General features: G+C 41.6%; 1 protein-coding gene across 4 annotated transcripts in view; it reads right to left on the bottom strand.

Annotated features, from left to right (window-relative positions):
• HTT (huntingtin) overlaps positions 1–12,488 on the bottom strand; it is a 155,881-nt gene that overhangs the window by 79,451 nt on the left and 63,942 nt on the right. For all 4 annotated transcript variants that reach the window (XM_006262647.4, XM_019479067.2, XM_019479072.2 and 1 more), the window contains 7 exons: positions 12,147–12,298; positions 10,611–10,813; positions 8,278–8,404; positions 7,492–7,619; positions 6,088–6,198; positions 3,026–3,103; positions 536–759 (listed from right to left, as the gene is read on the bottom strand). In XM_006262647.4, the coding sequence (XP_006262709.1) occupies positions 536–759; positions 3,026–3,103; positions 6,088–6,198; positions 7,492–7,619; positions 8,278–8,404; positions 10,611–10,813; positions 12,147–12,298 (1,023 nt within the window). The remainder of the gene's footprint in view (positions 1–535; positions 760–3,025; positions 3,104–6,087; positions 6,199–7,491; positions 7,620–8,277; positions 8,405–10,610; positions 10,814–12,146; positions 12,299–12,488) is intronic.

Genomic DNA, 12,488 nt, shown 5'->3' with positions numbered 1-12,488 from the left:
TGTCCATCAAGGGTAACTGTAATACAGTAATGCGCTTTCCTACTTTGTTCCAACAACATTTGCAGCCTGTTCTGCACAACCTGCCTACCTAGGAGTGAGAAAAAAAAATTATTCCTTTGCCTTTCTGCTCAGGCCACTAAAACACCAATATGTGAACAATAAAAGCTATCTTAAATATGAGTAATTATTATCCTACTATAATATAAACATAAATATAAAAAATGAATAGCTTTTGTAATTATATAATATAATTTTCTAGTGTGACTTATTCGTGAAGTACTTCTGTGCTACCCAAAATCCAAGATTATACCAGAGCTCAAGTTAACAAACCCAATGATAAGGTATACCACTTTAAATACAATAGAAAAGTGATAGCTTTTGACAATTGATCTTCATACTGAAATTTCAATGTGAAAAACTAATTTAAATATTTCACAAGAGTTCAGTACTCTTAACTGTATTAGGATTTACTGTGTCCCACGGAAACAAAAGCTCAAGATAGCTCACTATACCACAAAGGAAAAGAATAAATTACCCTGAGGCATCATGTTCCTGCTCAGCCTGTACCATGTTCCTTAGACTAGCATCAGCAAGTGCCTGCGTAAAGTGTGTATACGGTGCCATGAAGCAATAATGATAAAGGCCAGGCCTTAAATTTGAAGAGCCTAAGCGCTGAGCTTTGCCTTGAGATTTGCTGGGGTTGGAAGACAAGCCATCGTATTGAGATGCCAAGTTTGTCCCAAATAAAGTCTTCAGCAACTAAGGAAAAGTTTGGGGGAAAAAAATAGTTAGCATTTCTGGAACAATATAGCTTGAGTGCCATCCTCCCAGAAATCATTTTATGAATGAAACTGTCACATTGCAATCTTAATTTTTTTCCAACTGTGCAAGAGAAAGGCTGAAAGTACCATTAAAAGTACAGAAAAAAAAGTGCACAACAATGTTTTCTTGCAGACATGAAAACAGTTTAAATTAATAATCCCCAAATCTTTAAACCAGTAAAGTGATCAGTTAAAGTATGACATCCCTCCCCTCCCCTCTCATCCCTATTCCTTCCCATGGTTTTAGAATAATCAAGTCATAAAATTATTCTGAGCTTGTACAAGCCTAAAAGCTAAACTTAACTTTTCTAAACTGGAATAGGCCTTTGGCTAAAATAAGTTCCCAACCTAAGTATGTATTCTACATTAATTTTGGTAACTGTTTTGGAATCTGTTCTTATTTTAAATGTGGTTTCCGGTAGCTGTTTACTTCACAAATGAATTGCATCTTATGGCTCATTATTAGGTGTTAAACCAGGTGAAGATTCTTATTTGTTGCTGAGAATCCTAGTCAGCCATGAAGAAAGCAACATTCAGGGGAGAGAAAAAAAAAAGATTACTTGCAATTAATCTAGTCCTGAGAAAGATAATTATTGTTTAGAGATTTTTAAAATGGGCTGGTTGGCAGGTTTATGATTTTTTTTGCTTTTTCCTTTGGGGGTGGAGAGTTGTATGTTTTCACTGGGAGAGAAATTTCAGCTCTGTCATTAGTTCACACTGGCCCAAGTCTTCCATAACCAAAAACATAACTTCGTTTTTCTTTGCATCAACCTTACAAAAGATGGCCTACATGGGTGTAGGCACATTTGATTTCTTTCCATTCACTTAGCAGTGCTAGGATGACTAAAGACACTGTTGAACCCAAGTGGAGTGGGCATAAAAACATGTCTTAGGAGACTTAAGCCCCTCACACACATTACACTTAAGACACTATGAACTGGTTAACTGCATCTTAAGTAGTGACATGGCCACACATTCATTCAATTAATGGGGTGATAAAACCAAGAATGTGACAAAGTTATTACATAAAATGTGTAAAAACTTTGTGGCTGGTTCCTATCACACCTTTAACTAAATGTGTGGCCAGTGCTCCCAGTTTATGGAGCTCAGCCTCAGGAGCAAGATGAGCTCTCCTGGCTGGGAGCCCCAATCACTGGCAGGGCCCTGAGAGTAAAGACTGCTGGTGCAACGGTGCCTGGGAGCATGACCACAGGCTCCTCCTGCACTGGCAACATGGTATGATTGGATCTGATGCTCGATCTCACCATCATGCCTCCTGCCATGCAGAAAGAACAATTGTTGGAATCACGCATCAGACCCCATCACACCTTCTCTTTAACATCTCTTAGTGGCCTTAAGGTTCAGTAAGGGACTTCCCTACTGCATCAATTGTATGACTGGATAATAGATTAATTTAAACTAGTGTACTATATTTTCTTAAACTGAAAAATAAAACAGGTACCAGACAAGCCACAATAACAACACACCAGGAAATTTTGTAAGTTCAAAAGATTAAATGTGCAAAATTAAAAGTGTTGTAAAATCTAAAATTTCATACTTCTATAGCCTTCAAACCAAGCATAAAAGTATTCTCAATGAATTAAGCCACACAACCTCTTAGTGAGCCAAGTATTATCTTCAGAGTGATAACAGGAATCTGCTGATTATCAGAAATGCAAAAGCATTCAGTTTCACTTGAGAGGAAGCTACGAAGGCTTAGTTCTTCCCCCTGAAGCCTAAGTGGCTTAAACTAGTCTATGAAAAAGCATAGTACTTAGATCTCTCAAAGCCCCCTCCAGTTCTGTAAAATAGGTTTCCTGACATCTCTTAAATCTGCTTTCCACCCAGGTAAATGGAGTAACTTCATAGATTGTAAGGCCGGAAGGACCTTGGAAGATCGGGTCCAGCCCCATGCACCAAGCAGGAAAGATAACTAGGAGTCAGGTGACCCCAGCAAGATGACTGTCTAGTCTCACAGCACATGACAGCTGTTTAGAAAAACTACTCTAATGGCAGAAGGAGCTCCAAAACAAAATTACATAAAGCATCAATGAAAGCAACATAAAAAGATCTGCTTTATACTGAACTGCAAGTTCTCCCAAAAGTAGTTTCCCTCCCCATGTCTTCCTTAGGAAGAAAGTAGTGAACAGAGTGCACCCTCCAAAATAATTCTACCCAAAATGCAAATAAAAATTACTCCTTACTTGCTGCACGCAAACTGTTGCCATCATTGGTTCTCTACTGAAGCAGGATTTCAAATACCCCAAAATCTCTTCAACACACTAAAAAAAAAAAAAAAGTTAAAAGGAAAAAGAAAAACAGTAATGTAATCATTTTTTCCAGGAAGTAAAACCTTATTGGCTTAATTCTTAATACAGAAAAAAGAGCAAGCTTAAAGACTGGAAAGATACACCAGCAATCTGAGAAAAGAATTGCAAGGACATTGTAAAAATGTAATATTTTGAGGCCAGACAGACTTAGGTTCCAGAAAATGGGCTTTGGTCCAAAAATGCTCAACAGCCACCAAATCCTGAAGGCCTCAAAACTCACAAAGCACCTCCCCCTAAGCTGAAAGACACTTAACTTTCCCCATGTATTGTCCAGGGAGTTAAACTAACTCTGAGACTCAATTACAGTCCAGAGGACAGATGCCTGCAATTCCCTGTTGTGCACATGCCCAAGACTTCACAATATGAGCAATTAGGCACCCAACTCCTGCCCAAGCCCCACTAAGACCCATAAACTAGGCAGAGTAGCACCTGTGTCTCCTTGGTTCCTGCTCTAAGGGAGCATTTGTTTTTTTATCTCATGAATTCTTAATATACATTTTAAAAACAATCTAAGGAATCATGTTTACAGCAGGGGTAAGCCACCCCTGGCACATGTGTCAGATCATGGCACACAAGGCCATTTGGCTCAGCATGCCACAGCTGGCCCAGGCTCTGGGCAACTGCCACCATGGAGCACAGGCTGCTCGCAGCAGGCAGCTGGGAGGCTGCAAGCAGCTTCACTGAGCTCCGTGGCAGCCACAGCTGCATGCACACCTCTGGGTGTATGGAGGGGGAGGGGCCAGGGTTGTGGTGCCCTTCCCAGGCACTCTGCTTGGAGGCACGCATGAACCCACAGCTACTGTGGAGCCTGGCTGAGGCTCCAGAGCCCAGTGAAGCTGTCTGCAGCCTCCTGGCTGCTTTCCACCACTGGCCTGGGCTCTGGGCAGCTGCAGCAGGCAGGATGCAGACACAGCTGCATTGGGCTCTAGAGCCCTGGCAGCAGCTCTGTGCCAGCAACAACTGCATGCATGCCTTGGCACAGTGTGGAGAAGGAGCTGGGGCAGCACAACCCCAGTCCCTCCCCCACTGTCCACCCAGAGGTGTGCATGCCAGCAATGAGGATCACATCCCTCACAGCCCCTCTGCAGGCTGCCTCTGAAATGCCAAGTCAAGGCATGGGTCAGGGTTGGGGTGTTTTTGGCACTCTGGCTAAAATTCCTGCCAACTCCTGGACTACAGGATGGCCTCTCCCCTTAGATGAATGCCCTTGCTTGCTGCCCACCAACTGCTGCCATCATCGGTTCTTCAGGCTAGTCAGGCTCTCTTGCTTACTGTGCTTTCTAAAACAAAACAAAAAAAAACCTACACCCCCTCACGTAAGACAGACACCTTGTTTTGGAAAGGCAGTATGAAGAAAAAAAGATTTTTCCAGAGCCATGGCCGGAGGCCGCACGGAACAGGAAGAGAATCTACTCTTCCGTGTCCTTCTCTCCTTGCAAGCTCCACAGCTCAAGCTTCAACCTCATTGTAGCCACTGCTAACTGGCAGCAGCTTTTGGCTGAGTAGCTGTGACAGGGTTCAAGCTTGAGTAGTGGAACTTGCAAGGGAAGAGTGAATGGCCTAAGCAGCTGGCATCACCCCTCCTGCATGCAGCTGGGAAGGGTGGGCAAGAAAGCACAACTGCAAAAAGAAGAGTTTCTTTGCTTAAAACATGCATGACAACTTTGGTTGGCTAATTTTGTGGGCAAAGGTGCATGAGGTATCAGAGGAAATACAATATTCTTCTGGCCTTATAAAACTTGCATTTCTTCTTGCAAACTACAACAACTTCAGCAAAAGGCTTGAGGCCTAGTGGTTAAGGAACTGTCCCAGAAGGTAGAAGTAGATCTGAACCCTGTCAGACTGAGGAAGGCTTGTAACCCTAGTTCCCCACTGTCCGGGTGATTGCTACTTAAATTATTATATAATAAGGTTGTCCAACCAAATACCAGCCCTTACCCCTTCTCTAGCACTTAAGTTTTCAGCACAGTGAGACCTGCTCAGCACCTTCAAAGAACACTTGTAGGTGTCTGCCCTCGAGAAGCCTGGGTCTTTGACTCAGCCCCTTAAGTTCTAGCATGGCAGGAGTTCAAGCACTCCCCTTCTGTAGGGTAGCTCTAGATGGCAGCTTCCCAGCACACAGGTTTTTGTATCACGGCTCCTTTAGAAACAACCAACTCCCCCAATGTGCTGTATGAAGATGAAAATCTAGGCACCTCACTTTGGATTCCATTCCAATGATCAGACACCTGAAAGTTAGGCACTGTGACCTATGAAGCCACAAACACCTTTTACAAGGCTTTACAGAAGACCCAACTAGTTTAACTCAGTTAAAACAAGGAGAGAAAATATCAAACTAAAAGGAAACTTCCTGATTTTCTCCACTTAATGGGATTACAGTATATAACTACTATGTAAATAAGTGAGAACGACAGGGACAAAAAAAGTCACTGTATTACCCTTAAATTATCCAAAATACTTCATCTTTTTTACTACCTGACAACACAGCAAACCTACTAACAGCATTTAATTAGTTAAGCTACATCCCTTCATTATGATTCATTTACTATGCTACCCAGCATGCTAACAATTAAACACTTTCAAAACCATCAAGACTTTCAAAGGCAGTGTCCTTGGAACGATGATCAGAAATTTTAGAAATATTAATTCCACCTACGTGACAGTTTGGACCAGCAACAATCTTCATACTTAGCTATAGCATGTGACATGAAGTTCATGATTAAAAGTGAACTCATGCACCTTGTGACAACTGAAGACACCAAGTGATGTCATTGTGACCCAGTGTTTCTTCAGTTCTTTTTCTTGATGTGTGAGCAAGTTTTGATTCCTGGGAAGATAGGTTGTTGTGGTGCTAGTCTTCGGTTTATCTATGGAGTAGCATTCACTTCCCTCCAAATATTACAAATGTGTCTAATTTCTGAACCTAAACTACACACCTTCCCAATGTCTTGAAGAGTTGCAAGTTCCAAAATTTGAGAGAGGACATCCAAAGCAGATCGCAGGAAACATCCAAACTTTTCATTAGGGTTCTGAAGATCCAGTGTGACCTTGGCAGAAAGTGAGAAAGTGAGGAAAACCAAAGACTTCTACCTAACAAGTTTATTGTATAAAGGTAAATATTAAAAGGCAGGCAAGATGGCTGTTGGGAAAGAGCAGTCTTTGGCCCCCACTAGTGCTATTCAGTCAGTAACTGTCATTTGTAAGAGCTCCTCAGTTGATTCAAGAGTGGTTCCCAAACATTTTTAGTCCAATTATTCTTTTCATCTGCATAGCACTGCCCAAAAGTATGTTCAGCTCTCCCAATGATATGGGTGGTTCAACAAAAGATAACACCAAGAAAACCTTACATCTTGCACGGTTCCTGGACTATCCTGTCTACAACACTGGTACTCTGCTGGCACTTCTGTGCAGTTATCACTGTCCCTTTACCTGCAATTAACAGCAGGAAGGAATTTACTGTACCTGAGCTGCTCAGCAGTAACTGTGCCCTGTACAAATTCTCACCCTGGGATGAGAGTCAAGCCAGGGCAGTTTATCCCCAGATGAAATGGGGGCCAGTTATCCTGGTGCAGCTTTCACTTACTGTGGGGTAGAAGCAGACATATGAACAGTTACTAGAGTGCTGCTGAGGTGGTAAACTGCCACCCCATTACCATTACCTGTGGCCACAGGTAGTAACAACTGCCTTATGGTAAGTGCAAGTTAAACCAGAGCAACCTAACCCTAGTTCAGGCTACAAACAGCCTCCACTTGTCTCAACAACAGGCAAGATCTCAGGGACAGTTATGATGGAGCTGTGGTGCAGTCAGTCCCTCCTACTCCTCCCTCTCCCCATTAACTGCAGGTTCAGGTGAATTAGGAGCTTTGAGCTGTTTATGACCCCATCTGTAATTGTAGTGGCTGGGTTGCAAGCAGCAGCCCAACATTGTTAAAAGCTTGCTGACACTCGCCTTAGAACAGTGACTGACGACTGGAAGGGTGCCAGAGAGACTCTTCCCAAAGGCCATTCAAAGGTATTTCCAGCTGTTCAGCATATGACCTTATGGAGATCTAAATCTTTCCCTCAAAGTTTCAGTACTCTTTTCTCCACCTGCCTCCTGAGATTTCTCCAGCTGAGGATCCTTTACATCTTTATAGGAGACTCAAGGGACAAGCAGAACCCCAAAAAGATGCTTCTGGACAAATCCGAGCGCACAGGGCACGTGTGTACCCATACTGAGAAATAAACTTCATACTTCAAGATGAAAGAAAAGTAAGTTACAGTCCTGTAACACTAGCCAAAAAAATGTTTACTCTTGTATTTTACATACCACATTTACCCAAATGATATTGTCTTGTACCTTATAGTTAGCATGGGTAGCTTTTAAGACATCATATAACTTGAGATATGATGGAAGATGATAGAAACTGCCCAGCGATGATGATTTGCTTGCTGGAGCAGGTCCTGGAGTATCAGTTTGCCTAGCAGCTTTTTAAAGAAAAGGAAAAGTTATTTAGATAGACTGCCATAATACAACAGTAGCTTAAACTTTGAAATGCATGGTAAAATGATTCAATATGCACATCCAAGTTACTAGAAAAAAAATGGCTGTCCAAATGATTCATTCTTGTAAAACAGTAACTACCTTCTATGAAAATTAGTGACAATAATCCAAAACAGACCCAAGGAGGACTTACTTGGGTTCTTTAAAGTTATTCTAAAAGAATAATTTATTTTGCTCCTTTTAAAGTATCTAAAGAAAGTCCTTAAAGCTTTCATATTCATTTTAAATTTAGATTTTTGCTTTCCTTGAGCACCCAATATCTGTATTCAAAAGAACAGCAAAGCAAGCACCCAGCTTCCATCACTGGAGTATGAAGAACAAATATTTTCATTTTTAGTTTTAGACTACAAATCAGCAAGAGCACTGGTAAGAACAGCAAGAGGCAGAAATCCACACTGCTTGCAAATGGATAGAACTTTTATGATTCTCTACAAAAAATATTTTAACCATTTTTCAATCCATGCAAACCTCTTCAAAATTAACACTAGCATTCCACGGTATGTTGAGTTACACAACTAAGATTTTCTTCCTAGTCCACCATGTATACACATAAACAGCATGTACATCTGTTAATCTCCATACCTGGATTAGTTTCACTACCCTTTTTAGGGCTCATTGGTACAGATGTCTGTTCAACTGAATCTCTCTCTTTCCCTTTCCGCCGAATTGGACTTAGAGAAGGTGGGTTTGTGAGAGAAGGTAATGCTGCCTAAAATACAAATATTTGGCAGTGTGAGAGTCATCTCCCAAACACTTTATTCTTCCAAACTCAGAATACATATACAGGCATACACTCTAATTACTCCTGCCTATATGCAACAATTGATTGCATGTAAAAATCTCACTTGTTTTATGGTGCTAGGACATGTCTTTTTTGAAGGGAAAAAAAGCTGGGAATGCTAAACAAAAAAGTGATTACCAGAAGTTTCTTCAATTGCAGGTAAAGGAACACAAGAAAACCCACATCCCTAAAATTTAGGAAGAAGCCAGAGTTAAACAAGGCAGCCTTGAGAGTATGTAGTTCAGACCCAAAATTTAGCCTTCGTTAAAAAAAAAAAAAAATGTAGTGACTTTTTCAAACATAATAAAATAAAACTATTCTGCATATCCAAGGAACACAAATAGCCTCTCTTTAGACAAAATTAGCCTGTGGTGCATAATAAACCAGCTGGACAGATCAAAAGTAGCACATAACGGTGTCTAATGAATGCATTAGCCCAATGCTCAGTTCAGTATATTGGTTTCATTGGGTAGGGACCTACCTAAAATTGCAATGCAGCAGCATCTTTAATTTCACTCTTTTAGCTGTGCCCTCCCCACTGAGTGGCTAATGCAATTAATGTCAAGGTCTTTGCCTTTCAGCCACTCGGCAAATTGGGAGGCACAGTGAAAGGAGTGAGATTAAAGGCACCGCAAAACTTCCACTGCAATTCAGGTAGGTCCCCATCTATGGGTCTAGGTCAAAAGTCTTTGCTCAAGTACTGAAAACCTTTAATAAATTCATTCTAATTACTTGCAAGATCATTTATTTATTCTCATATAAATATGGAAAGAGTGCTACCAGATGAATGAAAATGTCTGCGAATAAGGAAGGCTTGTGAATGTAGTAGACAGAATTCACACAAAAGAGATGAATGTGATTTACCATTTTTGCATTTGATTTTGAAAGTGGCAAACTCATTTCTTTGGACTTTCCATTCTCTCAATTTTTTCTGCCATACACACAAATAAATTAAAAAACGCTGTAATCTAACTGAGCCATTCCTCAAAGAGGCAGATCAAAAAGAAAGGACTTATTTAAAAGGTCTACTCAGAACGTAGAAATACTATTGGAATACATTTATGAAGAGCAGATTAAAGAAGAGCAGATTAAAAGGGATAGGTAATTAAAAATCCTATTCAGAGAGCTTAAAGAACAGGACTGATAATATTGCCAGAATATATGCGCTTATGAAACAAAGGCTAGAGGTAGAAGGAAACTTCCCACAAGGAGAAAAAGTAGTTTAAAAATCTCTAAGATGACACCACACACAATGTATAATTCAACAATGCTACTAACTCAGAAGACATTTTCTATGTCCCTACCAACCTTACAGGCAACCCCCACTTAACATGGTGTCAATTAGTACTATTTTGCTATAGCACTCATGTAAAATGGATACCCAATTTCACTGAGCACTCGGCCAGTTTTGCTATAGCGCTCAGTGGAATCAGGGAGTTTCGGCAGGAGGGTGGGGTGGCAGAAGCATAGGCCCAGGTTGGCATGTAGTGCCGAAGCAGGCGGGGGAGCAGGGAAGAGAAGCAGCGGCAAAAGAGGGGAGGAGCGCGGGGCCCACACTGGTGCCTGTGGCCAGGGCTGCACCCAGAGTGGAGCGGCAGAGGCACAGGGCCCACACCTGTGCCCAGGGACGGCAGGGGCAGCCAAAGCGCCAGTGCCCAGGCTGGCAAGCAGGGCCAAAGAGGCTGGCGGGCAAGCAAGGGGGGTGGGGAGAGGTGGCAGCAGCAAGAAGCAGCGAATGTGGGGCTGCCATGAGAGCAGGACCCATGTCAGTGCCCAGGGCCAGGACCGGCAGGGGCCCAGAGCAGCGCGGCAGGAGCACAGGCCTGGGCTGGAGCGCGGGTAGGCGAGCGGGGGAGAGGCAGTGGTGGGGCAGGCAATAACTAATCTACCATGATTTAAATTCATTTCTATGGGGAAATGGGTTTCACTTAGCGCAGTTTCGCTTAACACTCAGTTTTTCTGGAACCAATTAGGAGCACTAGGCGGGGGTTGCCTGTACTTGCTTTCCTATAGCTATGCACTGGAGATCTATCACCAAAATACAATTTTTAATTATAGGTTGCCCAGATCATGTGTAACAAGATACACATTTCAGAAATAGCTCTTTATATCACTACAGTTTTAAGAGTCATACCTTTATTGCTGGGCCAGGAGTAACATCATCCATTACATGAGCACAAATATTAATGACTTTCAGCAAGTGAGAAAACAGCTGTTCTACCAAAGTTACAAGAGTTCGGTCACCCAAAGCTGGCCAGGACTCCTCTTGTTTAGCAGCTCCTGTATTAGCATCTTCTTCAGTAGTCCAAGGGTTTTTCAAACACTTGGGAGCACTAGCTGAAATAACAAGGAGTCTTAATTATTAAAGAGACAAGGAAAAGATGGTATGTCAGTTAAAACACTCAGATCATGAAGGCACACATGGTATTCAAGCTACTTTAAGAGGTGGGTTCATTTTACACGTATTGTTAAGTATTAAGAGCTATGCGCACATTAAGATGGTCAGGAGAACTGACAGTCCATTCTAAGAGAGTTTCCTAAAGGACCTGGTTTATTTCAGCTAGCAGAACAAAGCCTGAAAGGGGATAGCAGTGCTCTTTTCTTCCCATAACACTATTATAAAACACAAGAAAAAGAGAAGAGCCTCCAGAACTATGCTGACACTAGAACAAGTGAGTATGGACAAGCCATAAATAATTTTAGACTGAAAATTAGAAAAAAAAGTTTCCTACTGATCAGAGGAGTGAGCTTATGGGATAGTTGTCCAATAGGAAGGCAAAATGCTTAATTACTTTTAAGGTGCAGTTTGTTAAGTTTATGAATGAGACCCACGGGACAAAGTGCTAAATCACATATTCAAAAAAACAGCTTGTGTGTGAAGGCTAAGACTGATAACAATTTCCACCCCATTTCTCAAGTTATTAGTTTCTCTCAGCTGCCTACAAATCCTACTTCTGCTATTCCATACAAGGCTTTTTCTTCTTCACTGCTATACAAGAAATAAAAGGGTCTCAAATGTCTGCCTGTCCAACCAGCAAAGACTAGGTGGAAGCTGCAAGGTTTATGAGACTGTTTTAGCCTCATGAAGTATAGTAATCATCATCACATGCAAGGCCTTGGTCTGACTTCTACGGTCACTTGCTTGCTAGATTTTACATGGCCTAACATGCAAATAGGTTTGTACAATTTTTTTTTTTTAAACAAGTTAAGATCCAGCGTAAGTCAACTCCAAAGGCAACCTATAGTTGTTACCTGATAGAATGGTACAAAGTGGGATTGGGAAGGAAAGAGAGGCCACAGAATCAGCTTACATGAGGAAAGCAAAATACTTTATTAAAACTAGAGAAGGGATGGCCAACCTGTAGCACGCTTGCCATAAGTGGCAAAAGGTATTCTGTGTGTGAGACATGGCAGACTGGAAAGAAGGCAGGCAGCACAGTGACAGAGCAGGAAGCAGAACAGCAGACTGGGCAGGAGAACAGGATTAGAGTAGAATTCAGGAAGGGTGCAAGGCTAATTTGTGGCACACTTGCCACACAGGTTGCCCACTATACCTTGCAGATATTTTTGTTGTGTAGAAATAAACATAGGTAGGGCATTCTGAGTAAAAAAAATGGAGAGAGAATGATAGAGAACATGCAATGAAGCAATCCTACAATCTTTTTTCTACCTGCAAGCAAGTTTCCTGTCAAAATCAAGGCATCTTGGTGTGCAGAAAGATCCAGCGGGAACCAGGCAGATGAAAGAAGAGACAGAACCATACCAGCCATTCCAATGGTACAGCTCTTCCGAGATTCCTCTGAAGGACTCATCTGGGAAACGCTAGAAATTTAAAATTATTAATGGTCATACCATGCATCTTCCCAGCAAATTTTCAGTTGCTACAAACTAATAATTACTTAACGTCTGCAGTTAGAATCCTATTTCTTATTAAATTGAGACTATTAGTAAGTGTTTAGCTTAAATAGGGTCTTTACTATTTTGGATTAAGAAAAACAATCTGTAGCAAAAA

This window comes from Alligator mississippiensis, chromosome 2 (genome assembly GCF_030867095.1).
Source record: "Alligator mississippiensis isolate rAllMis1 chromosome 2, rAllMis1, whole genome shotgun sequence".
NCBI lineage: Eukaryota > Metazoa > Chordata > Crocodylia > Alligatoridae > Alligator > Alligator mississippiensis.
Note: the sequence above shows the minus strand (reverse complement) of the source record. Positions and strands in the feature narration are given on the sequence as shown.